The sequence below is a fragment of the Prunus avium genome, chromosome 2 (assembly GCF_965620075.1).
Source record: "Prunus avium chromosome 2, drPruAviu1.hap1.1, whole genome shotgun sequence".
Taxonomy (NCBI): domain Eukaryota; kingdom Viridiplantae; phylum Streptophyta; class Magnoliopsida; order Rosales; family Rosaceae; genus Prunus; species Prunus avium.
The window spans coordinates 8,523,561-8,549,108 of record NC_142285.1 but is presented as its reverse complement, the minus strand read 5'-3'; the positions used below and the strand labels follow the sequence as shown (position 1 = coordinate 8,549,108).

Here is a 25,548-nt window from a genome sequence, read left to right as displayed (position 1 = left end):
GAACCAAACCCTTTCATATCCATCACATGCTCAAGGAAGGTCCATTCGACATGATCGTAAGCTTTCTCAAAGTCAATTTTAAACACCAGCCCTTTCTTTTTCTTTTTTCTGATTTCCTCTACGACTTCATTTGCAACTAAGACTGCATCTAGGATCTGCCTTTTCTGAACGAATGCTCCCTGTGCTTGAGAGATAGTTTGGTCTAGAACTTCTTTTAATCTTGACGCCAGAACCTTGGAGATGACTTTGTACAGGCTTGTGACAAGACTGATCGGTCTGTAGTCCGTCACTTTCGAGGAGTTCGACTTTTTAGGGATGAGACAGATAAAGGTTTCATTTGTGATTCCATTGACAACTCCACTATGGTGAAATTCTGCCATAACCCTCATGAGGTCTTCTTTGATGAGCTCCCAGCAGGATTGGAAGAAAAACATCGAGAACCCATCCGGCCCCGGAGATTTGTTCTTGCCACAATTGAAGACTGCTAGCCGGACTTCCTCCACTTCAAAAGGCCTTTCTAGCCAGACTGCGTCCTGATGACTGATTGGGCTCCAGTTTAGACCATCAATTCTCCTGCCTGAGTTTCTGTTGCTGCTATAAAGCTGTTTGAAGAACTTTACAACTTCCCTTTCTGGTGTTCGATCTTATAGGTTCTAATTAGCGAGGTCGTGGGTAAGAATGATTTCTTCTCAACTGAATGTTAATTGTATCCCTCCATACAATTTTCCCTATTGGCAAAGGCTGATTGTAATTAGTTTTTACAGGGCTTCCACAAACCATGAGTGACACCTAGCAGTACGTCATGACTACCCAAGCTAAATAGAATTCATTTAGAGAACCTAGTCAGTTTGTGATTACAATGCAATTTGGTCCTTCTCTAAAACAATACTCTATGTCGTGTTGTTGGGATATGGTTAACTCGTGTCAAATCCATAACATGACATCTCTAGGTTATATGATTCACTTGGATGCAATTGCAAAAGTTCTTGTTTCAATTCCTATCCAATACTTTGGCCAAAGATTCAACGAATCATATCTTAGAGTGTTCTCTCTTCTTACTAAGAGTAGAAATTCCTTGTTATACATTCACATGCCTCTATGCACATGTTGAGTATCTTGAGGAACACCTTTAAGTCACATCCTTTTGATATGACTATATATTGTTCTCAAAGACAAACAACTCATACACAAGACAACCATGATGTCTCAGGTCTGAGGACAAATTTGTATTATCATAACTTAGAATTCTTTTTTTGACACTTGTGAGTAGAATTTCCATAAAAGAATTCTTGAGTTGGTCCAAGGGATGTACATGTGGTTTTATTTTGTAAATTTTCATCTTCAAATATTAATTTGTTTTCATATTAATTTTTGTTTTGTGTTAATTTCTTATATATTAATTAGCTTTTTTAAAAAAAACAAAAAACAAAATCAACTTCTTCTTTTTTTAAACTATGATAAAATAGGATTCATAAAGTAAATACGAGCTGATGGATCATAAAGTAGAACTAATTTGAAATGTTGGCTTCTTATGGTGAATTTGCAAAAAATCTGAAATTCTGACAAGATAAGATTTCATCTTATACCAATCATTAGATCAAATTAAGTAGGCTTAATATCGTCCACCGTACTATTATCTCTTATTTGCACAAAATTCAAGATTCGACATGTTAAGTTTCATCTGATCTTAAACCATTTGATCATATTTTCTCATCCTCATCTCAACCCTCGAATTCTTATCTCCTAATATCAGCCATTATCTATAAATGTCAAAGCCTTCTTTACAATCACTTTATTTTATCCATATCTTATATGAATACTTACTTTGGTTAGCCATGACATGTAGTTGTGTGCCACTCACGGCTTGTGGAATAATTAATCTAAAATACATTATATTATTTTATAATATTAAAATCCAAGCACATCACAAGATAATGCATATGTTGAAACCATGTGCATTTTGGTAAATGTGCATATGTTTTTACATCCCAGCGAGATACCTCATTACAGTGTAGCGAAGGAGAAATGGTTTATCTCAAGATTGTTTACATGACGCTCATCCTCGAACAACAATTGAGTCAATGTTCCTATAGAGTAAAAAAGAGATGCAATATAATAATTATGATGGCTTTTGCAAGAACAAACGTTAAGAGAGAGAGAGAGAGAGAGTTACTTTTGCAAATTGGGTTACTTTTGAAAATAAGTATAATAATTATGATGGCTTTTTGCTCCTTTTTGGCTTCTTCCAGTAGAAAAATTGTTCTGAGAAAAGTTGTACTGAGAAATGCATTATAAGCATCGCATTGTAAGATATACCCAATAGTCTCATAATTATAAGAGTTGTATATCGATGAAAAATAAAAACAAAAATCATGAATTTGTGACAACCCAAATGATAAAAACACAAATTTATGAAGTAAAAGTTGCAAACACAGAGTAGAAGCATAAATTCATATGAACAGTCAAAGATTTATAAACACTATTAAAAAAAAAGTGTATTATGGTGTACTAAAGGTATTTTTGGTAGTTAAATAGGTTGTACTTAGTTTTTTTTTTTTTTTTTTGAGAGAGAATAGGGTGTACTTAGTTAATTTGCAGCACTTCTTTTTTCTGGGTTAGCTACAAAGAGAGGGGCTTGGGTTTTCCTATTTTTAAATTTTTATTTCTAGATGTGGGCTCCACAATTCCACATCCACTTGGGAAATTGGCCAGTTATGACAAAATTACCAATATACCCTGCCACGTCATCAATTTTAACAGAGTTTGGGATGGAGTATACGGCAAGGGGGAAAGTGACAGACCAAACATTGGTCAAGGCTTCCAGGATGTAAGGTAGGATTTGACAAATATTTCAGGGAACACTGTAGCAATTAAGCCTTTAATTTCATAAGTGAACTTCCATGCTCTTTCTTGCAACCCATCACACACGTCACTTATTACTCATCTCTTTCTTTTCAAATACCCTTAACACAACTCAAAACCATTTATTTCAAATGCTTCTATAACGGTGAAAGCAAACCATTTAATGATGAACTGAGACTCTAATAGTTGTTTGAGAGTCTTTAAATGAATTACAAACATGACGTTTTCAAATTTGTGTATAAATTCGGATTGTTGAAAACATGCAATGTGTTCTGTGAATTAGTGGTCAACACCATTACAATACTTTTCTTTTAGTCAAGTACCATTAAAATAAACTCTTTGTTTTCAGGCCACAATGAACAATTGGGCTGAAAGAACAATCTAGCCAATGCAAAGATTTGGAAAATAAAAATAAGCACAGTTGCAAGTTGCAACTTACAAGTACAACCACTAAAAATAAGTTGTCTTGTGGAGCGCGCGTGGTCTGCACCCCCAATAGAGCTTTTGGAATAGATGAAGGCAAAGTATACTTCTTTTTCTTTTCTAGGAATTAATCTCATAAAATATTACTCTCACAGCATGTTTACTAATCCGTAATTGGATTATGGGGAATTGAATTAAGGATGAATTGAATTGAGGAGGAATTTGATTGAGGAGAATTATATTTCGGATTCCTATTGAAGTTGTTTACTAAACCATATGGATTGAGGGGAGTTAGATTCCATATTCTTGTTGAAGTTGTTTACTAAACCACATGAAATTGGGGTATGAGTGGTACTAATTACTTAAATGTCCTCGTTGTTGGGTTAAAGTAGATGATAAATTTGAAATTTTGAATATTGTGTGAGGATATAATGGGTTAAAAAAATGAATTTCTAATGAGTTAATTCTCCAGGAATTATAATACCACCTCCCACCAAGGAATTGCATTCCTCCAAAATCAAGAATTCAATTCCTTATTTTGTGTGGCCCCCACTTACTTTTCAATTCCTTAATGTGAAGTAAACACAGGAATCCTCCCTATGCGGAATTCAATTCCTGATGAGAATTCCAATTCCTGATTAGTAAACACACCATCAAGTCAACTTGAGCAAGGTTATAGGTTACTAGCCTCTCTCTGCACGCGCTTCAGCGCTGTGAGAGGCTTTTTATTTTATTTTTTATATTTAATTTTAAATTTATTTTAGAATTAAAAAAGATAATGGGTAGTTGTGTTCCATAAAACTATGATCATTTATCTAATTTTTCTTTTAATTTTAATTTTTTTAATAAGAAAAAGTATGAATTTACCATATTATCTTCATTTAATTAATAATTTCAATTCTTAATGTTTGCATTAACCAAGGGCATTTTTTGGTATTTTGAATGTTTTACCATTCTTTGCCTTTTGCTTTATATATACTAGCCTCTCCACACGCGCTTCCGCGCATGCGAGAGGCTTTTTTTAAAAAAATTAAAATTTATTTTAGAATTGAAAAAGATAATGGGTAGTTGTATTCCATAAAAATAGGCCATTATCTGATTTTTCTTTTCATTTTAATTTTTTTAAATATGAAAAAATGTGAATTTATCATATTATCCTCATTTAATTAATAATTTCAATTCTTAATGTTTGCATTAACCAATGGCATTTTCTGGTATTTTGAATGTTTCACCATTCTCTGCCTTTTGCTTTATATATATAGATAGATAATGGGTAGTTGTGTTCTATAAAAATAGGATCCATTATCTTATTTTTCTTTTAATTTTAATTTGTTTAAATATGAAAATGTGTGAATTTACCATATTATCCTCATTTAATTAATAATTTCAATTCTTAATGTTTGCATTAACCATGGGCATCTTCTGGTATTTTGAATGTTTCACCATTCTTTGCCTTTTGCTTTATATATATAGATGACTTATATATATATTTGTTCTTTTATAACAAAAAAGAAGGAATTTTTGAGCTTTCATTTCCAATACATCCTTATTTTCTGAAAATAAACAAATTACATTCCCATCCAAAAAGAGATAAATACCTGACCTTATTTTTAAACTTTAATATCTACCTAATTTATAAAGCCCTTAGTTTCCAAAACATTTTTGAATGAAAATACTTTTAATGACTAATAATATACTAAATAAATAGGTGAAAAGATTTTTATTTTTATTTTAAAGTACAAACGATATTGAGAAGAGAGAGATCGAACATATAACCGTTCATGCATTAGTGAATACTCTTAACCATTGCAAGTTATTTGTGTAAAACAAAATGCATATTTTTATATAAGGAAAAAGTATACTAAAACTAAAAGCAAGAAAAATAAACCAACAAATGTTCAAATGGGTTACCCTTTTTTGCCTGATTACCAATTTACCCCTAATTTGTATCAGATTGGGAAGAGCAGAGTGAGCCTTCACAGAATGAAGGAATGCGAGTCAAAGTTCATCTGAGAAGAAAGGAATAAAAATAGGACTTTGTTTTTGGGGGTCAAAGAAGTGATGGGAAATAAACAAACACAAGTGTAGTAAAAAGAACAATATTAATAAATAAATAAATAAAATTGAGAAAGATAAAATATAATAAAAATAGGGGGAGAAAGAAAAATAGAAAAAGAAAAGGAAAGGAAAAAGGGGAAGAGAGAGTTTGAGAAAGAGAGAGAGAGTGAGGTGGTAGGGAGAGTCCACAGTCACCTCCTTTATCTCAGCCTAACATCGCTCTGCTATTGCCATTTCGCTTCTCAATCCCCAATTCTTCTGTATTCACATTCACTCCTCTTTTCATTTCTCTCTCTTCATCTTTTTTCTTTTTCTTCTTCTTCCTTTTCAAATTTTCAGCTCTTTATCTTTCTCTCTCTCTGTATCTATGCGCGTGTTTGGATCTCCATTTCAGCTCTCAGATGTGTTGCTCTCTCTACGCTCGAATCGTCTCCCTCCTCTTTAACAAATTGCGGTTAGGATCGATTCCACTTGTGTTTTCTTCAGTTTCGCCAATTTTCAATCTCTGCTTGCGTTTTCTTGAGCTAGGGTTTCCATTTTCCCGATCCATGAATTAGAAACCAGCAATTGAATTGGGTTCAATTCGCATTTGCATGCTCGATCGAGCTCCGAGAATTGCGATTCAGGAATAATTAGGCTTTTCATTTCGTGAATTTCACTTTCCGAGCTGATTTTTTCCCTTTTTTGCAATTAAGAACGGGCGATTTTCAATTTCGTAGTTCTCATCTGAATTTTTGGATTTTTGTCGCTTTCAGGTGTTCTATTATCACAATTTTCTCAGGTCTTAGCTCATTTCGTCACTACGCTTGAGCTATCTCATTTTGATTTCATTTTCAATCCCCGTTTCCCATTCTAGAAAATTTTTAATTGCGCGCAAAAGGACGTGTCTTTGGGTTTTGGTCGATTTCGCAGCTTCAATCTTGGGATTTTTGTATCTGCTCCATCTTCCTCTGATTCAGGTATGCAAAATTTAAGTTTTCGGTGTATAAATTGCAATCACTTCAGCTGAGAGTTTCAATCTTTATTAAGCATGCCGTAATTAATGTGGGCGTGACTACCTTGCCATACGTAGACTTCGTTCCAATCTACGAAGTGAATTATGTATGGTTACGAGTTCAATAATGATTTATGGTTTGTTTTTGTATCAAATAATAGGCTGACCCCTTTCCTTGGTTTATTTGCTTCTGAATGGGGTAAAAAGGATTTAATTCGACCTTGGAATATTACTCACAGCTTATCCTTTTGTGGGTTTTGAAGATCTGCAGTTCACTAGTCTTAATTACTCATAATTAGTGTTAAATAATGACTATGTGCACAAGTTAGTAATTTAATGTCATCTTTACCCCTTTACCCCTTATCCATATTCCCTCTAGCAACTGCTTTTATGATTTTCCTTATTGTTTCTTTCTGTTTATGGATTTTTTTGTGCGCTGTTGGACTCTTGCGTCGTTTGTATTTATGATATGGGACAATATTTGGTCTAAACCATTGGAAGTTTGTTTTCTGTTTGTTCTGTTCCATAAATTAATTATTAGTGCATGTATAACAAGTGGATCAAATTTGGCGCTATGGTTCTGCTTATATGTGTTTATTTGTCGTTTTCTTCCTTTTTATTCCAGGTTGTCAACCTACGCTTTGCATGGTCTTGGCTCTTCTTAGCGGTTTTGATCACATATTAAGAGATGAGTCGGACAACAAATGAGAGTGAAGATGGAGTGCTGTCCAAGGATCAGATTGAGTCTCCGTTGATGGACGAGAGTAACGGAGGAACTGGAAATGGTGGAATTGTTCTAAAGAAAGGGCCATGGACCTCGGCTGAAGATGCAATATTGGTGGAGTATGTTAAAAAGCATGGGGAGGGAAACTGGAATGCTGTTCAGAAGCACTCAGGCCTATTCCGTTGTGGTAAAAGCTGCCGGCTGCGATGGGCAAATCACCTAAGGCCAAACCTGAAGAAAGGGGCATTTACTCCTGAAGAAGAACATTTGATTGTTGAACTCCATGCCAAGATGGGGAACAAATGGGCACGCATGGCAGCACATGTAAGTACGCAGTTTATTTTCTTTATCTAAATATGGTTCTACCAAATTCTGTTTCTTTGTATTCTGCCTCAAACTTCATTTTAAATTCACACATATAACATAGGAAGAGCTTATTACATTAATATGGGAACTCTTAGCTATAAGAGGAAAATATCCTGTGTTTAATACAGAATTTCATTAAAAAAAATTCTATGCTTGTATCTATTCAAATAAAGTATTTGTGTTTCTCATCAACAAAAAAATAAAAAAGGAAGAAAAAGAATAGAGTTCATTGGTATAATTTGGGATTTGCTTTCAAAGTTTTAGCTGTGACATTTGATTTTGTGTAATATCATGTATCTTTTACATGCAACAAATATGGGCAGTTTCTCCAATTATCCTGTATTCTTTCCCCCAAACTTCCCAATTACTTGTCAATGTTGTCATTGTATATGTTGAGCTTCTAGAATAGAAAAACAAAAAAACAAAAATTATAACTTGCTGACTGCTGCACTTCCACCATCACAGGGAAAGAACTTGTGCCTTTTATGATTTATCTAATTAAGATCAGATCAAAATCATAAATGATAACAGAGTACAGTTTTCCAAACATTTTCCCTTACTTCAAAAGCCAGTAAAACTCTCCCAAAATTAAAATACCCTGGCTTCATAGAGATTCTAAGTGACATAGCTTCTCAATTGGGTAAACCAATCTTGTAGCTTTTATGTGTCTACAACTTCTTAGATGGAAGGCTATGAGAACTTGGCTGTGGTATCTTTCATATTTTATTCTGTGTTTGAGCATTTGATAATCAGACAAGATTTTTCATTTTCAGGGTTGCACATATGTCAAACATCCTTCCTAGCTTTAGGTTAGTCTATGTGGTATTTGTGTATATGTTATTACAAGAGTGCCTTAAGGTGCTACCGTTTGCTCTTGTTTCCAATCTTGAAAATGTTTTATGAAGTTTATGGAAACTGTTCCTTCTTGATTGAATATAGTAACAGAAAGGAAAGGTAATGATAATTTGACATGATACTTTGGCTAGATGAAGCTAACATGTGTTAATGTAAAGATATTTTGTGTCCCTGAAAGATTAAAGTATATTTACTTACCATGGGTTAAAAGATTGAACAATAATATATGGCAATGTTTAAAGTGTCTATTTTAAGAAATTATTATGACAAGATAAAAGTTCGCTGTTGTGGACAATGCATTTTGTAGTAGATGCACCATGTTGACATCTTTCAATTAATTCTTCTTCAAAGCTAGTAGTAATTTTTCTAATTTTATATTTTGGGTCCATCCATTATTAGTCTTAACTTTTGTAGTATTTTTCTTAATTTCCCATTGTTTTTCGGAAATGATTAACGGCCTCTTCTGCTCTTCTTAGTTACCTGGCCGTACGGATAATGAGATAAAGAACTACTGGAATACCAGAATTAAGCGGCGTCAGAGGGCTGGCTTACCACTTTATCCTCCCGAGTTGTGTTTGCAAGCATTGCAGGAGAGTCAACAAGGCCAGTCCTGTGGTGGAATTAATGGTGCGGATAGAGCACATCATGATTCTCTGCAAACTAACAGTTATGAGATACCTGATGTTGTATTTGAGAGTTTAAAAGGAAACAATTGTGTCTTACCTTATGTTCCTGAAATTCCTGATCTCTCTGCTAGTGGCGTGCTGATGAAAGGCCTTAGTTCTTCTCCATATTGTGGTTTCATGCCACCAACAATGCATCGTCAAAAGCGTCTTCGAGAATCAACATCTTTATTCTCTACTTCTGATGGTAGTTTCAAAAATGGTTTCCCCCAGTTTGACCATTTTCAAGATGATACTTGTGATGAAGTTGGTCAGTCGTTTGGATTGTCATTTCCTCATGATCCTGATCCTACCACTAAGAGTCCACTGTCGTTTGGTGTAATTCAGGGTAGTCATTCCCTTTCAAATGGCAATTCTTCTGCTTCTAAGCCCACCTCAGGGGCTGTGAAGCTGGAGCTCCCTTCACTCCAATATCCAGAAACTGATTTAGGCAGCTGGAGCACTTCTCCTCCGCCGCCCTTACTGGAATCAATTGATGCTTTTATCCAATCTCCCCCACCTGTTGGTGCATTTGAGTCAGATTGCGCTTCACCACGTAATAGTGGCCTGCTAGATGCTTTGCTCCATGAGGCAAAGACTCTCAGTAGTGCAAAGAATCTTTCTTCTGACAAGAGTTCAAATTCATCTAGTGTTACTCCTGGTGATATTGCTGACAGTTCCACTTTGAACATTTGCGAGACAGAATGGGAAGACTATCGTGACCCGATTTCTCCATTGGGTCATTCTGCTACTTCGCTGTTCAGTGAGTGTACTCCTATTAGTGCGAGTGGAAGTTCATTGGATGAACCACCGCCTGCTGAGACCTTTACTGGTGAGTATCTTAATCTGTGAGACCTGGAGACGAATGAGTTTGATAATAACGTTGTAAAGTGATTCATGAATTATTCTCAATATTTTTAATGCAGATACATTTTTTGTATTAGCAGTTGGAAGCGGTATTGCCCTATTGTTCGTAATTTATAGTCCTTTTAAAGTAGTTTTCATGGGTTTATTTTTTATTTAAATTTTTTTTGGAACATTTCAAATTACAAACACTTCCATTTCTCCTTTGGTAATATGATAGCATTTCTGATCGATTTGTTTTCTGTGAATATATAGAAGATTGTACCTCATATTTCTAATTTGCAGGATAAGTGCTGTGCTGCCTCTTGTTATGACGTATATTGCTTTTGATTGTTCTGCCAGGGTGCAATGTGAAACCAGAACCGGTTGACCAAGCTTGGACCCCGGATAAAGAAAAAGAAACTACACCTCAGTTGGATTACACTCGTCCCGATGCTTTACTTGCCTCAGATTGGCTTGAGCACAGTACTGGGTTTAAAGACCAAGGCATGACAGATAGTATTGCATCAATTCTTGGTGATGATTTGGCGACTGACTACAGGCACATGGCTTCAGGAACTTCTATATCAAATCAAGTATGGGGTCTTGGTTCTTGTCTGTGGAACAACATGCCTGCTGTGTGTCAAATGTCTTCTGATCTTCCTTAAGAAACCGGTCTGTCAATTGTATGAACCTGAAACTTTTGTCACCTAATTCGTGCTGATCATTTGTTAACTATGTGGGGAAGCGAGTCCTGGTCTAAGGAAGGTCAGTTGCAAGCAATTGGGACTTGTGGTCTGTTTTTGCATGAGTCATGGTTGTTTTTTGTTTGTGGTTTTCACATGGTTTCATTTCAAACAATGCAATGCATGTATGCCTAAACAGAACCATATTGAGGTATACAATTGCATGCAGGCTTTTGCTATGATTGTAGAATAACCATGCATTTGGAACGTTCTGATACAATGGAATCCGGTTAGTTTGTTTTATGTTTTGTTTTGTTTACATGAAAATTGGTTTATATTGTCTCTTCCCTTCCTCTCTATTTATCAGTTTTCTTTATTCAATTTTACTGTATGTTGGTTTGTTTTGTTATTTTAACCCAAAGAAAAAAGTGTATATTGCTTTCCCACTGTTTCTAGTACTCAACATGGTGCTTTTCTAGATGTATATATATATTACACGCAACATCTTTTACGTTGTGGTGTGATAAGTCTAAAACACGGAACGGAATTGAGGAGAAATCAAATAACGATGAATAGGCCTAATATGGTCGGAGGAGAGTTCTACATCGTGTTATGGGGCCACATGGTGAATACACGAATTTTTTTTGTTGAGGTGGAAAGCCCAATGCGAAAGACTTTTTTCAGTCCAAGAAAGAGAATTTGGGCCATTAGCATTTCAAATCTGCATCGATATCAGACTGTGTACTATTTCTTCCTATTGTTAGCGAATTGGCTGTAGAATTCTTGGTGCGAATAGAAGGAAGTTGGACCTACTAACCTTCAAAGGAGATTTTGCCACTCCAAGTGTTTATTATGTAACAAGAACGCCAACTTTTCTCGATGCAACGGATTGCCCTTTATTGAAATCTTAAGAAAAATACACGACTTTGATTGCCAAAATTAAAATTACAAGTCCTTAAGTGATAAATTCATGAAAGTACAAGAAAACCAATAGAGAATTGTAGAGAGAAGTAAGATGTAGACAAAGACAATATAAATTGTTCTCAAAGTTTCTCTCTTTTATCTTTGATAAACACCTAATTATAGGCTTACAACCGTAGAAATTTAATCCACAAATTGTAGGTTACAAACTACTAATTACAATAGTAAGGGCATAGGAACAAAACATTAACAAGTGGAGGTTTATGGTGGTCATCCACCTTCTATATACTTCTGGGACGGTTCATTGATTTTGGAGGCCCTGAGTAAAAATGAAAAATGAGGCTTTTTTGTTTAGCACTTACCTCATTTTGAACAAAATTATAATAAAAAGTTTCAAACTTAAGTGGTAAGTAGGTTAGTTTAAGTAAAAAAGGCTCATTATATGAAAGATAAAGAAACAGGGCAAAAAAAAGGTCCAAAACAAAGCCCCAAAAGCATTAGTTTAGCACATAAAATTCTTTTTTTGGCTGGTGTACTTATTGGCCTAAGAGGCCCCCTTTTTTTGGGGGCCTTATGCCATCGCCCAGCTCTCACACCATGTGAGCCGGGCCTGATATACTTAAAACATTCCGTGTTGGATATCCACCGTATAATGATGTGGTTGCCCATCAAACACCTTGCTTGGAAAGCCCAATGAAATAAAACTTAAGCATAGGGAAAAAGAGTACAACATTTTTTTGGACCATTAATATGGTGTTGAAAGCACTCAATGTTGCCCCTCGTTAAAACCTTGCTACGAAAAAATCTTTGAGAAAAAAACCGAGTCACTAGGAAAGAGTACAGTGCGCATATGTCCTATATTTGGAAAATTTTTGGATGCTCCCTGAATAAATTACTTTCCCTAATTACAACAAACTTGAATTATTTAATGACACAAATGATATTCGTATCACATTTATCTTTTGTAGAGTGGGCTTCGTAATACTCTAATAAAAAAATTGCTTCAACATTGTCATTGGAAGATATATGTAACATGTTCATTATAAATCATTTGTATCCCTGCCAAGGCTAGAATAATACCAAAAAGAGTGTTGCTAAACGAACCCTAAAATTAACTGAGTACACCTTACTAACAAACTATTTATTGAATTTGTCACATCCCGGGATCGGCTCCGCCGTAGCACGATATTGTCCGCTTTGGGCCCCCCTCTCTGCCCTCATGGTTTTGTTTTTGGGAGCTCACGAGCAATTTTTCAGTGGGTCACTCATCCTAGGATTGCTCTGCCCCCCAACTCGCTTAACTTTGGAGTTCCCATGACTCTGAAGCCAGTGAGTTCCCTCGTGCTAGATGGATGCGTGTATGTACATTAGGGCTCGTCAATGGGCCGGGCCGGGCTAGCTCGGCCCAAATTTAATGGGCTTGGGCCAGGCAAGGCCGGGCTTTAAAGAGGAGAGAGAAAATATCGGGCCGGGCCGGGTTGGGCTTTTTTAGAAAATTCAAAGCCCAAGCCCATCTCATGTGCCGGGCTTGAAAAAACCCATCGGGCAGGGGCAGGCCGAAATGGGCCTAAAAAATAATAAGTGTAAAAAAATTTATTTATTTTTATAAGGATGGTATGAATAAATATGCAAATGTTTGGTGATGTGTTAAAGAAAAGTATGATTATATTTGGTGGTATGATTATGTTTGGTGATATGATATGTTATTCGTCTTATTATATATATATATATATAATTGTTGTATTAATAAATGACACAAATTAATGTGCTAATCATCCAATTATAAACTAGGAATGAGTAGAATTCAATAGAAACACAATTTTTCAAACAAGTAACACACACACAAAAAAATGAAAGAGGGGGATTTTGTCATTCAAGTGATGTAATCCTAATCCTAAACCCTTATTTATACATAATTATATATGTATGCCGGCCTAATGGGTCGGGCCGGGCTTTCATGGGCTTAATTGGGCCGGGCCTATGGGCTGGGCCGGGCTTCAAACACCCAAGTCCAACCCAAGCCCAAGCGGGCCGGGCCCTCTCAAAGCCCATAACGGGTCGGGCCGGGATTTTTTTCGATGGGCCGGGCGGGCCCCCGTAGGCCCATGAGCCCGCGGGCCAAATGATGAGGCCTAATGTACATATAAGGCACATCAACCCCTCTCCGTTGGTCGATGTGGGATCTTACAATCCACCCCCCTTAGGGGCCCGACGTCCTCGTCAGCACACCCGCACCACACGGCAGAATGGCTCTGATACCAAATTGTCATATCCCGGGATTGGCTCCGCCGTAGCACGATATTGTCCGCTTTGGGCCCCCCTCTCTGCCCTCACAATTTTGTTTATGAGAGCTCATGAGAAACTTCTCAGTGAGTCACCCATCCTGAGATTGCTCTGGCCCCCAACTCGCTTAACTTCGGAGTTACTATGACTCCGAAGCCAGTGAGCTCCCAAAAGGCATTGTGCTAGATGGATGCGGGTATGTACATATAAGGCACATCAACCCCTCTTCGTTGGTCGATGTGGGATCTTACAGAATTACTAATTTACCCTAATATAAAATGACCAAAAAGGATATATTGAATTGTGAAACAAATGTAATTTTAATAAGTACACCTTACTCACCATATTCAACCCTAATCAAACGTAAGTGAAAAACCCTACTTCCAAAAACCTAAACATAATAGCAGCCTGTTTTGAGTTTAAATATTTGTTATCCCATATATAACCTGTCATTTTGAACAATATAAAATTATTTCCAGGAAGTTGATGGGTACGACATCTTTTACAAAGGAAATATGGAGAGCAATAGCTATTATAGTACTTATATTCAGAGAAGTGGGCAAAAGCGTGATGAATGTGGAATTTCAAATACTTTTTAACTAGATATGCCATCAAGAAAAATAGGAAAATAATAAAGAAGAAAAATATGAAACAATCTGTTTGTAATCAGGGCTGGATATTAACAAGGCCTAGTCTTCAATTGCTGGGATGAAAACTCAAGAAAGTAAAGTGATTGATTTAACCAATTCGTTGGGTATTGGATTGGGGAGTTGGCGTTTGAAATACTTGGGGCTTCCACTTTAATCCATTGATGGCAAGGTGGGTGTGGTGGTCTGATAGTGTTCGGCAACCAGCTCTCGAATGAATTTGGTGTTGTGTGTGATAGAGTGTATTAGGGTATACTATGACTATTGTTGGTAGTTAAATAAGGTATACTTAGTTAATTTTACATTTTGATTTAAATATTAGAGGTGTACTTCGATCATAGGGTGTACTCAGTTAATTTTAAGGTTCGTTTAGCAGCACTCTTTTTGATATTATTAGGCTATTTTCATAAAGCCTTTTGCAATATAACTTGATTATAAAAAGGGAGCTTTAGTAGTATACCCAAAATAAGAGCTGAAATTAACCAAGGTGGTTGGTGTGAGTGGTTCGGCACTCTCATTCCTTAAGAGAGGTCAGGGGTTCGATCCCTGCTCTTGTACGGAGTCACCACTTTGACCAACACTTTACCCCTTACGGGCCGACCCGGTGTGAGTGGGGATTAGTCTGGGTTGTGGTTAAGGCTTAAAGGTGCCATCCATAGTTGGGGCCCATCCAGGACCACCTCATGGTTCAGACAAAAAAAAAAAAAAAATAAGAACTGAAATTATAAAATTAAAAAACAAAAACCCCATATGGAATGCACTTTAGAAACACACCCAAAAATCATTTACTACGGAAGAAATAAGTGTTGAAGTTCCTATAAATTACATCTCTACCATTTATTAACTTAAAACAAGCCCAACACAAAAAACCCAAAAAAAAAAAAAACCAAAACAAGTGCAGCAAGCCTAGCCCAAATATTTTTAAAAAACCCAAACTTAAAAAAACAATCACAAAAACCAAGGAGTTGTCCCCACGACCCTTCCTTCTCCACTGAACCTCTACAAACCATTTCATAAAAGTACATTGTTAATACCATTTCATACAAAAAATTCAAAAAAGCCCAAAAGACATCTGATATCCTTCGTAGAAACCGCCTCCAATTGTCCATAGTTTCACCAGATACAATCGCAAAGGCAAATTGAAATACCTCTACAAGGAAAAAAAAAACGTTGTTAATACTATGTCATAGAATTACACTATTAATGCTATGTTGTAGAACTATCTTCCTAGTAAAATCATTCTGCATATCATAAACTTCAAGTGCACAGCTATATATAGAGCAAAATATAGAGCATTCTTTGTTATTGAAAATTTGTTAATATTATGTACACTGTTAATACTATGTCATAGAAATCAACTCAGTTGTAGGGTATGAACAATATAACAACTGTTCATACCACTTATTGGAAGTTAACAACTACATCATTTCATTTGCATAATAGGCACGCTAAAGAATCCAAACAATACCAAACATCGAAACCAAGTCAACACTAAATAGTGTTTTACGCATTAAAATCACAAAGAACCTAGATCACTGAGAATCTAAATCCAAGAATAGTAATTATCAAATTTCTTTTCTTTTGTTCAATTTTCTCAATAACCAAACATTAGATATCATACACAAATAGACTCATCCCAAAATTCTAACTACCACCAACTTTAGCACCGTCGACGCGCCAAAGAATGAAGAATCAAATTGAATCACCATATCACTATCGTAAAAACCTCAATTCAATCATACGCTAAGCAAACACAGAAATTAACAACAAAAAATACGATAAATTAAAAATTTCACAGTAACCTCTAAGAGCTTTTGCGTATGAGAGACTATGAGTAGTTCTTCAGAGAATCTCTCTCATGGCGGCATATCTGTACTGAGATCGATGAATGTTATCCAACGATCATTCTAAGTACAAGCCTTCTATGCCGGGCTCATTCCTCCAGAGGAGTTCTTAGCTCCATCTCCGTCCGCGTTAAGGTTGTTGTGGTTGACATCGCTCAGATTCGACAGCATTGGAGAAGGAACTGTGGGCGTGTCGTTGGCCGACGGAGATTAAGACGGAGATGATTGCGGTGGCGTCAGAGGTGAAGAAGGATGGTGGGTTCACTGGAGCGCCCAACGAAGATGGAGGAAGGGAAATCAGCGATGGAGTTTTGGGCGAAGGTGAATCGGCGGCGGGTTGCGGCAATGGAGTCAGCAAGGGTTGTGGTGGAGACGACGAAGATACAATGGAGAATTGGACTAGGAGAAAAGACAGAAGCAGAGCTCGATGAACCTCGCCATTGTTGAAGAAGAAGAAGAAAGTTTGAGATGCTTGTTGATGAAGATTGAGTTGATTAATAGACAAAGTAAAAGGGCAAAATAGTAATCCAACATAGCTGTTGAATTTAAGAAATCGACAACTGTCAATTTTTGGGTTTATTTTGGGTGTCTTTATATACATTGAATGGTATAGGATTTCTTATAGAATTATGTCTAGGAATGGATATTTAACTAATTTTTTATTATAAATTTTATTATCAATATTCCCCCCACCGTTAAAATTCGAATATTTCATCCATTAATCCTTCATTTGACTCATGTTGACTCTTTTTTTAGGGTTATTTTGGTCATTTAGCGCCTTAAGTCTCCCTCCCTCTGAAAATCACAGCCATTAACCCTTCCGGGACCCACAAGCAACCAGTTGTTTATCACCAAAATCAAACAGCGAGCCCATTCACTCATACTGTGTACCCGCCTGTCACTCTAGCATTTTCACCTCCACCCTCTTCCTGCCCTGCCCATCTATCTATCTAGTAACTGCACTGAACATGTATGTATGTAATGTATATGTCTAAGTTTTCTTCTTGGCTTCTTCGCAAAAAAGAAGAAGAAGGTAAGATCTGGAGCCTGCGGTTGGTTTGCCGCAGGGAATCTGAAGTAAAGATCTTCAATTTTCAAAGAGACACCGCATGAATATGGGTTTGATGGTATTGACGTACCAGAGGTACGATTTGGAGCCTGCGGTTGGTTTGCCACCATGAATCTGAAGTAAAGATCTTCAATTTTCAAAGAGACATTGATGAGAGTGATGAGTTGCAAAGAAAAATAGTGATTTGGGTTTGAAAGTCGGGGGCGAAAGAAAAGGGCTTATGCATATATGGATGTCATAAATAAACAGAACCATCGACCCTCTCACTCATCCATACATGTATGTATAATTTATCAATGGGATGAAGAGCATATGTATACTCTTCAGTTGAAGAAATACTCTGGGTTTGTGGGGGAGGGGTGAAAAGCCAGATATGGGTTTCTGGGTTTGTGGTTGTTGGGTGGGATTTTTGGGTTTGTAGGGGAGGGGTGAAAACCCAAAAGTAGTTTCTGGGTTTGTGGTTGCTGGCTGGGATTTCTTGGTTTGTGGGGGAGGGATGGTAGCGGTAAGGGTGAATCGAGGGGAGAAAGAAATCGAGGGGTGGGGGCTAGGTTCTCAGGATCTTTTTTCTTTTTTTTCTTTTTTTGTTCAATTTTCCTCTTTTTCTTCTATTTGGCATTAAATGACCAAAATAACCCTCAAAATAGAGTCAACGTGAGTCAAATGGACGGATTAATGGATGAAATGTTCGAATTTTGACGGTGGGGGGAGCATTGATAATAAAATTTCATTCAAGCCCTTAGGCCATCTTCAGTCATAGGGCTAAATGTAGTCCAGGGCTAAAAATTTAGCCCTTCAAAATATTAATTTTTTAAAGAATAGTTCATGGCTAAATTTTTCCATCTCCAGCCATGCAGGGCTATATTTTAGGATCCTTCATATTTTATTATATATATCCATCTATGACATCAACTTACTTTACTTTTGGCTTTTAAAAAGCAAATGCATGGGCCCACAAAAATTTGGCCTAGACTAAAGGTGGGCTATATGTAGCCTGGTTGGAGGGCTAAAGGGCCAAATGTAGCCCTCCAAATTTGGCCAAAATTTTATTCAGCCCATGGCTGGAGATGGATTTTGCATTATTTTAGGGCTATATTTGGGATATAGCTCATGGTTGGAGATGGCCTTAATTCGCTAAAAAAAAGGTAAGGGGTAAATTGAGAGTTATGTACAAGTTCAGGGGGCAATTTAGCATATTACCCTTTTTGTTAAATGCCCATATCATCCCTGGAGCCCTCCACCACTCTTTGTCAACACACAAAGGAAAAAGAAAAGCACACTCACCATTATTCTGGATATTCTTTCTTCTATTCAGTACTTGCAGAACTACCCAATGGCGATTGCTCAGAAACTGTGGAAAAGCTTGACGTCTCTGAAGAAGTAGACTGATGATGCATGTACTCTAATGTGGGAGTAACTTCTATATTGATATAATCACCATGATCACCATGTGATTCAGAAGAGCCTGGCATGCTTCCAGCTGATTCAGATTGTGCTGGTGAGAAGTCTCCAATGCTACAAACTGGGTTTGCATCATTCAAGTAATTCAAAGCATTAACTACCTGCATTTGTATCAGAAGAAGAAAACAAAACAAACCCATCAGATTTCATTTGCCCCAGGTAGGTTCCAATCAAACTTTATGGTATAATGTGTTGATTTAGTTTAATTTAATTGTTCCTTGTGAATGATGAGCAAATAGAAATGCCCAGATTCTGAATACCAATTGATGGGATAGTGCTTTTTTATTATTATTTATGTGCACCATATTTATTGTTAGCAAAATAGGGGATGCTGATTATAAGTGTCATATAGCAGCTGGTATTCTAATATTTAATGTTCATCTTTATGCTTGTTCCACTGTTTATCTATATGCATTGAACTTGTGTCCTAGTTTTTATTGTGTTAAGAGACTTGATGATGCAGACATACACAGATATTAACCAGAGTCTACTTAGTCAGGTGGACATACAGCATCCATAGCTAATCTCTTATGGGGATCCCTGCTGAGGCATTTTTCGGCTACCCGAACCATCCAATAGAGTTGGTGAACATCGTGGCAATCCACATTCCTGGGGTCGATTAAATCTGGGTAGTTCCTTTCTTTTAATAGTGGTCTTGCCTGACAAGAAAGTTACAGAACTGTTAATTCAAAATAATAAGGAAATGTGAAGTCAAATAATAGAAGGCTGCTCCTTTCTTCTTCTTTTTTCTTTTATTATTAGTATTTAGTGTTTCCTTATATGACATGTCATGAGCAGTGGTGGGTAGGCTATCAGGAATTGAAGTAACACAGATCTCATTTGCAAAATTTTGCATTTCCTTCTTTATTTTTTATCCTGTTTTCCTCCCAAAGCTATCAAACATAACCTGCTTTTAAGAATTTTTTTTTTATAAAGAAAGCACTAGAAAGATTACAAGATGGAGTGTGAAAACTGAAGAGAAGATTTTCATTTGGTGGTTGAAATCAAGAGTCTGTGTTCTCCTGGTGAAGAAGAGGGATTCTCTAATTAATAGAAGTTAATGCAAATTGTAACAGCCAGAGTATATCTGTAGCTTGTTTTCGGTGTTGCAATGTTCGCTAGACCCCTTTTTTATTTTTCAGTAGCAGTTGGTGTATAGTTGGGCTTCGGTGGTACTACAGGCAGGTGCTTGTTTGTTTTCTAAATGTGTCTTTTTGTGTTGAGTGATTTTTCTAGTTCATTAAAGGATACAAGAATAGGAAAGAGAAGATGAACCTCAACAACCACAATAATATGAACTCCCCATCTTCTCATCAGCTCATGCATGTTTCAGTGTGTGAGAAAGGTGGGTAACAGCGTAAATTAATATCTTGGTGTTTCTTCTTTGTTAGATTGAGTACCATTATATGTTTATGTAAGAGTATATATACTTCAAAACAATTTATGGTATAGAAGATCTTACCCATCCCACTAGACTTTTTCCTCCAAGTTTCTTGTCAGTAGGCCTCATTCCTGTGATAAGCTGTAATAGAATGACCCCAAAAGCATAAACATCTGTCTTTCTTGACACTTTCCCATTTTCTGCATATTCTGGTGCCAAATATCCCAGAGTTCCGACAACTCTTGTTGTATCTGATGTCCGATCTGAGTCTTCATGTTGACTTCTTGCAAGACCAAAATCTCCTAACTAATGCATAGAAAATGTTAGATGGACTATGGATGTGGTTATTTTGTTTACACCATGGGGATTAATTTAAGGGCATCGAATAAATACTATGTGCACTCTGGCTCAAATGCTTTTGCTGAAAATCCAATGCACTTAGAGGAGGGATTACCAAATTACCAAATAAACATATTCTGGAAATATTATGGATGATTAAATGAATCCAATTGGGATTCTGAGTTAAAATGCCATATTAGTTGGCTGGGGTATCCATCCAGTAATTACGGTAAGAATTGAATTTGAGTCACAGAGCACAGAAGCTGTTATAGATCTATTTTCCTGGATTGACCCATGTAACTACTTCATGATATCAATAGGCATATTGGATTGTAAAGCTGATATTGAATATTCGGTTCAGTTACCAGGGATTCATAATCATGTGTCACGAGGATGTTGTTTGGCCTCACGTCTCTGTGGATGATGTTGTTTGCATGCAGGTATTGTAAGCCTCTTGCAGCTCCAGTAGCAATTTTTATCTTCTTATCCCAACTAAGAGGTCTGCTGTCTTCTGCATAAATTTAGAGAAAGTTGCTCCAGGGTTAGACTTCTCTATTCTGCAATATTAAGGAAAACACTCGATGTTTTTAAAATTTTGAAGAATTCAAAACTTTTTTGTTTCTTCTAAGCTTGTTTCCTTCTTACTTGATAGATGTTTATCCAATGAACCATAGCAAACGTATTCGTAAACAAGGAGCCTCTGGTTTCCTTCCGAACATGACCCTAACAGCATCACCAAATTCTCATGTCTTGCCTTGCTGAGTACGTGTACTTCAGACTCAAATTCCTTCTCTCCTTGGCAGCTTGCATTTTTATGTTGCTTAACAGCAATCTTCAGTCCATTCAGATCTCCTTTGTAGACGGAACCAAATCCACCTTCAGACAAGAAGTTCCTTACGGAAAACCCGTCTGTAGCAGCTAGGAGCTCTGCATAAGTAAAATCTCCCTTCCATCCAATTGTTGGCCTTTTGTTCTTGCAAACTGTGCAAATTGAGTTTTTAAATTCTTCATCTGTTTGACATTCTCCTATCCAATCATCCTTGTAGCTATGCTGTTTATATTCATCTGGGCTCCCAGCATTATCTGTTTCCTTTTGAACCCTTGCTTGACTCTCAGCAATTGGAAATGGGGAATGCTCTCCTGCTTTTCCCCTTTCAGTATTTGTCGTGCTTTCTTCCTCTTGATAATGGCAGGGAAGACAAGAAGTTAAGGTTTCAGTATTCCCCACACTTGACGTTCTAGTTGTCAACAAGGGCTCGCTTGATGAGGTAGATTTTCTATGGTTAGGCCATGGGTGTCCACTACCATCACCATCTTGTTCTTTTCCAGAACTGGTCATTCGAAGACTTGAAGATCCTAAAACAATGTGCACTCTTAATCAAGTTCTTGCATTTGGTATTGAGCATAAGCAATGTGGAATTATGTAGATAATATAGTGAAAAATAACATTCCATTATTTGTTCTGGGCTGCATACTACACCGAGCTTGGATATAAGCTTCTACAGTGGAATTTAATATATGTTTTTTATCAGGCCAAAAGAATTAGATGTCCTATGCCCTTCTTTTTTAATGCCTCTCTTTCTATTTTTTTTCGTTTTTTCTGTTATGCTTTTGCAGTCAGACTTGTTGCAAGTCTGATTTTTTGCAATTACATCTGATAGACATGGTGATCATTTACAGAAATTAAAAGTAGATTTTGTATGTGTTATTTATAAGCTACAGATCAATAAATTTACTATATAAAATTGTCTAATCTATCCAATTTGAAACTCTGAGTCCTAGTCCCTTAGATAAATTGTGACAGAACTTCTTACTTTCAGGAGAAAGTTCCTCGTCTGGGCTTCCTGGTATCATTTCATCATATTTTACATGGCGGTCTTTGCTGCGTTTTTTGGTGACTGATTTGCTCCGTCTTTCGGTGACTTGTTTGCTTCTCCCAAATGGCTTTGGCCCTCTCAATTTCTCAACATAATTGTTACGTTTCATCCTCGATATACCACATGACAACTTCTCCATGAAAAATTGCTTGTCTTTCTTCATCTGCCTGCATGAACAAATTAGAAAGGAGCTTTCACATTGTGGTGTCTCATTATTTTCAGATGGCAGTTTGTTTGATAAGAAACATTATTTTAATTTACAAGGTTTGGAAGTTTGTAAGGAAGTATAAAGCTTCATCAGTAGTGGCTTCAGAAATTAGAAAATTGGTGAAGTTAAATGATTTCACACAGAACCATATGTTTTTCACCTCCCAACTTGTATTTAGCTATGGAGTTGCAACATAAATTTGTCATACGACAATCATTTGAACACTTTGACTGCCTAAACAACCTTAACACTGTTAGAATTAGAGCATTCATCCCAAAACCAATTGGCAGTGGGTGGAGAGATTGAGGGCATTATATATTATTTGGAAAGCCTTCATGTTCTCAATGTTCAAAAACTACACTTTATTTTGTTTACAATACTATATTATTTTGACCTTCAAGTCAATGTGTTTAGCACCTCCAACTAATTCAAGCTCAAGGGTGGATGAAAATATCATCTTCCAAAGGACTTGAGACTGAACTACTGGCAACCACCGTGTATTTTTAGAAATTATTCTCAGTGATCTATGTTTGGTGTAGATTTCTAATGAATTGGTATATGGGATATGATTTCATGAACTTGAAACCATAACTATGATCTCTTGAATTTGAAATCATAACTACTATTGGAGTTTCAATAAATCACCAATGATTGACTGCTTGATAACACAAATTCATTAGCATGGATAAGTTATTTTTATTTTTATATTTCTGTTAGATTTTGGCTTATGAACAATTTTACTTATCTGTATTAATTTATTGTGCAATGTGAAGAGTACACTTCAAACAAGGTTGGATGAGTATCGTTGAACACAATTCAAGCAGAACAATTTCCAATTCTTCAAATATTTTAATGACTGACCTGTCAAGAATCACCCATGATGCCCCTAATCTTATGGCAGCCTCCACAGCAACCATCTTGGGAGAGGGACCAGCAATCACCTCCATGTTGAACTCAACCTGAGAAATTTCATCAGAAAACTGATCCTGTCATCGTTCGATTGACAGATTAGTTTAATACAAAAGTACTCTGTCAGCATATGATTGACAGATGATTCCTCTACTCTGTTGCACTGCAGGCTGTGAGCACTCTACCAAATTCTGAAAAAAATAAAGTGTATGTTTTCCAACACAAGATGCACTGGTATGATAGTATAGCAGTACTTAGATGAATTAAATGGATCAATTTATCTGAAACAAATAGCAGGTAATCTCCACTTTGTAACAAATAGTGGCTGCAATTCATATCTGACCTTTGCCCTTTCACATTGCTGAGAAATCATTGTTATCTCCACTTTGTTACGATACTCCTCCGCTTTCCTCTCGAGCTCTTCTTCCATGACTTTCTGGTTTGTTCCGAAAATAGACCTCGAGTTCATCTTGGTCCTGTATCCCACTGAGAAGGACAGAAAAGGTGGAAAATTGGGTGTTGGGGGAAATGAAAAGTTAGCAAAGTCTGTTCTGTGTGATAGAATCATACAACTAAGATTTTATGTCTATCATATTAATTGGTTCTTATGTTTACCATACTTTCCAAATTCTTTCTTCCTTTATTAGAAAAACAAAAATTAAATTCTTACACAGTCTGCCAGCTGCCATGAAAGATAACGTACTAGGGTTATTAACCTGGTGAAGAACTGCAAGAAGTGTAAGTTCATCCCCAGGCTTAAGCAATAAGCCTTGCAGGACCCATTCGATTGCGCTCGAACTAACAATGTCTTTGGATGCATCCTGGATCACCACTACTTTCTGAACTTCTGCTGCCATGATTTTTCTGACTGGAAGTAGTTTTTCTGCCTATGAATTTTCAATATGATGATACAATGCAGAAAAGAGAATCGACAAATGAAGCACCATATGGTATGTATGTTGCAGTCGTTTCCAAATTAATGCTTAGTTTTATGTTGCAAGTAAATTTCTCCATTATCTCATGTACATTATACATCTATATGGATCTTATAGCATTGGAAATCTATATGTCCAATCTAGTGAGGAAGAAACTAACACAAATATCTGTCTGATGGTTATGAGTTGAGAAACAAACACTTTAGGAAGGCCTATAGTGGAAGACTTAATATAGCAATTTCTAGGAAAATGAGAGAAAAAAATTTACTCAGAAAAAAGAAAAAGAAAAAAAAAAGAAAGAGGATGGACAAACTATGAATCTCAAAATCAGTTCACTTTCAGTGACATTCTCCCGAGTGACTTGAAACTAGAACTAAAAAGTTGAAATGAATCCTAGAAGAAATTATAGTGGTGAATCCAGTCAGGCACCTCGGATTGTTGGTTCGAGCGCATATTCGTATATCCAAGAATGGGACCTTGGGGGTTTCTTCATGCTGTGGAGACTAGGGAGAGTATTTAAGTAGTCTTTGTTTATTGTTTGTTAAAACCTATGCATGAACTGTAATATAATTGCTGGCCACAAGCAGAACAGTTGGGATCATTGATAACAACTATGCCCTCTATGAAATCTGTTCTTGTGGTTAAGGCAATTGTTTATTCATTCTGAGAGGCCTTTGTTCAGAAGGTTTATGAAACTCTGCCTGGTTGTTGTTTGCACATGGTAATAAAATACTGAAGCAGCTGCTTAACTTTAGCTGTTATGAGAAACATTAAAAGGGTGACTGTTGCAGATTGCTAATCTGACAAGCTTGGCAAGATAGCCAAAACATTCATTTGGATTTTCTTCTGTTTGATTTGAACAGTAGATGATGACCTGGCATCATCTTATAATCAGCATTTGTGAGGAGTTAGGGAAGTTGACTTTTCATAGTTCATTATCAATTTTTTCATGGCAAGTAGACAGATAATTGAGGGAGCTAAATTAAATTGTTTTTTTATTTGTGTGTCAGAATATGAATTGCAAACTCCACAAAGCCAAAAGACCCAAGATTGAGTGAGGATGCGGAAATAAGGCAAAGGAAACAAAGACTGAGATGGAGAATATGAATTTCTTTTCCTGTACCTTCTCCTTCTTCGACTTTTTTTGTTTGTTTTAGATTTGATTTCTTCCAATTTTCTGTTATACTATTTTGCCATGTGG

At 36.5% G+C, this 25,548-nt stretch overlaps 2 protein-coding genes and 1 long non-coding RNA gene across 10 annotated transcripts; 2 read left to right on the top strand and 1 right to left on the bottom strand.

Annotated features, from left to right (window-relative positions):
* Nucleotides 1-5,899: 5,899 nt before the first annotated feature.
* On the top strand, nt 5,900-10,776 carry MYB33 (myb domain protein 33). The gene is made up of 4 exons (XM_021967813.2): nt 5,900-6,302; nt 6,963-7,385; nt 8,759-9,776; nt 10,151-10,776. The coding sequence occupies exons 2-4, from the start codon at nt 7,026-7,028 to the stop codon at nt 10,453-10,455; spliced, it is 1,683 nt and encodes a 560-aa protein (XP_021823505.1). The 5' UTR covers nt 5,900-6,302; nt 6,963-7,025; the 3' UTR covers nt 10,456-10,776.
* A 7,768-nt stretch (nt 10,777-18,544) lies between these two features.
* LOC110764787 (uncharacterized) lies at nt 18,545-24,878 on the bottom strand. Its single transcript, XM_088248942.1, has 9 exons — nt 24,083-24,878; nt 23,756-23,898; nt 23,365-23,462; nt 22,233-22,462; nt 21,064-21,774; nt 20,784-20,929; nt 20,161-20,385; nt 19,208-19,357; nt 18,545-18,799 (listed from the first exon to the last, which is right to left on the bottom strand). The coding sequence occupies exons 1-9, from the start codon at nt 24,267-24,269 to the stop codon at nt 18,545-18,547; spliced, it is 2,145 nt and encodes a 714-aa protein (XP_088105068.1). The 5' UTR covers nt 24,270-24,878.
* On the top strand, nt 18,718-22,727 carry LOC110764788 (uncharacterized). 8 transcript variants are annotated; one of them, XR_015833808.1, is made up of 4 exons: nt 18,718-18,857; nt 19,198-20,959; nt 21,071-21,180; nt 21,266-21,988. It is a non-coding gene; the product is annotated as an uncharacterized LOC110764788 (long non-coding RNA). The 8 variants fall into 8 exon arrangements; XR_015833809.1 differs by having other exon boundaries at nt 21,257-21,988; XR_015833810.1 differs by having other exon boundaries at nt 19,198-21,180; nt 21,266-21,353; nt 21,465-21,988.
* Nucleotides 24,879-25,548: the final 670 nt, after the last annotated feature.

What these genes read in the sequence shown, in the direction of transcription:
- LOC110764787 (XM_088248942.1), bottom strand. Translation starts at nt 24,269, where the DNA reads ATGGCAGCAGAAGTTCAGAAAGTAGTGGTGATCCAGGATGCATCCAAA. An exon ending in ATTGGATAAACATCTATCAA is followed by an intron (nt 20,930 to 21,063) that starts GTAAGAAGGAAA and finishes AAATTTATGCAG; the next exon opens with AAGACAGCAGACCTCTTAGT. An exon ending in GAAAAAGTCTAGTGGGATGG is followed by an intron (nt 19,358 to 20,160) that starts GTAAGATCTTCT and finishes CTTTCTTGTCAG; the next exon opens with GCAAGACCACTATTAAAAGA.
- MYB33 (XM_021967813.2), top strand. Translation starts at nt 7,026, where the DNA reads ATGAGTCGGACAACAAATGAGAGTGAAGATGGAGTGCTGTCCAAGGAT. An exon ending in GGGCACGCATGGCAGCACAT is followed by an intron (nt 7,386 to 8,758) that starts GTAAGTACGCAG and finishes TGCTCTTCTTAG; the next exon opens with TTACCTGGCCGTACGGATAA. An exon ending in GCCTGCTGAGACCTTTACTG is followed by an intron (nt 9,777 to 10,150) that starts GTGAGTATCTTA and finishes TTGTTCTGCCAG; the next exon opens with GGTGCAATGTGAAACCAGAA.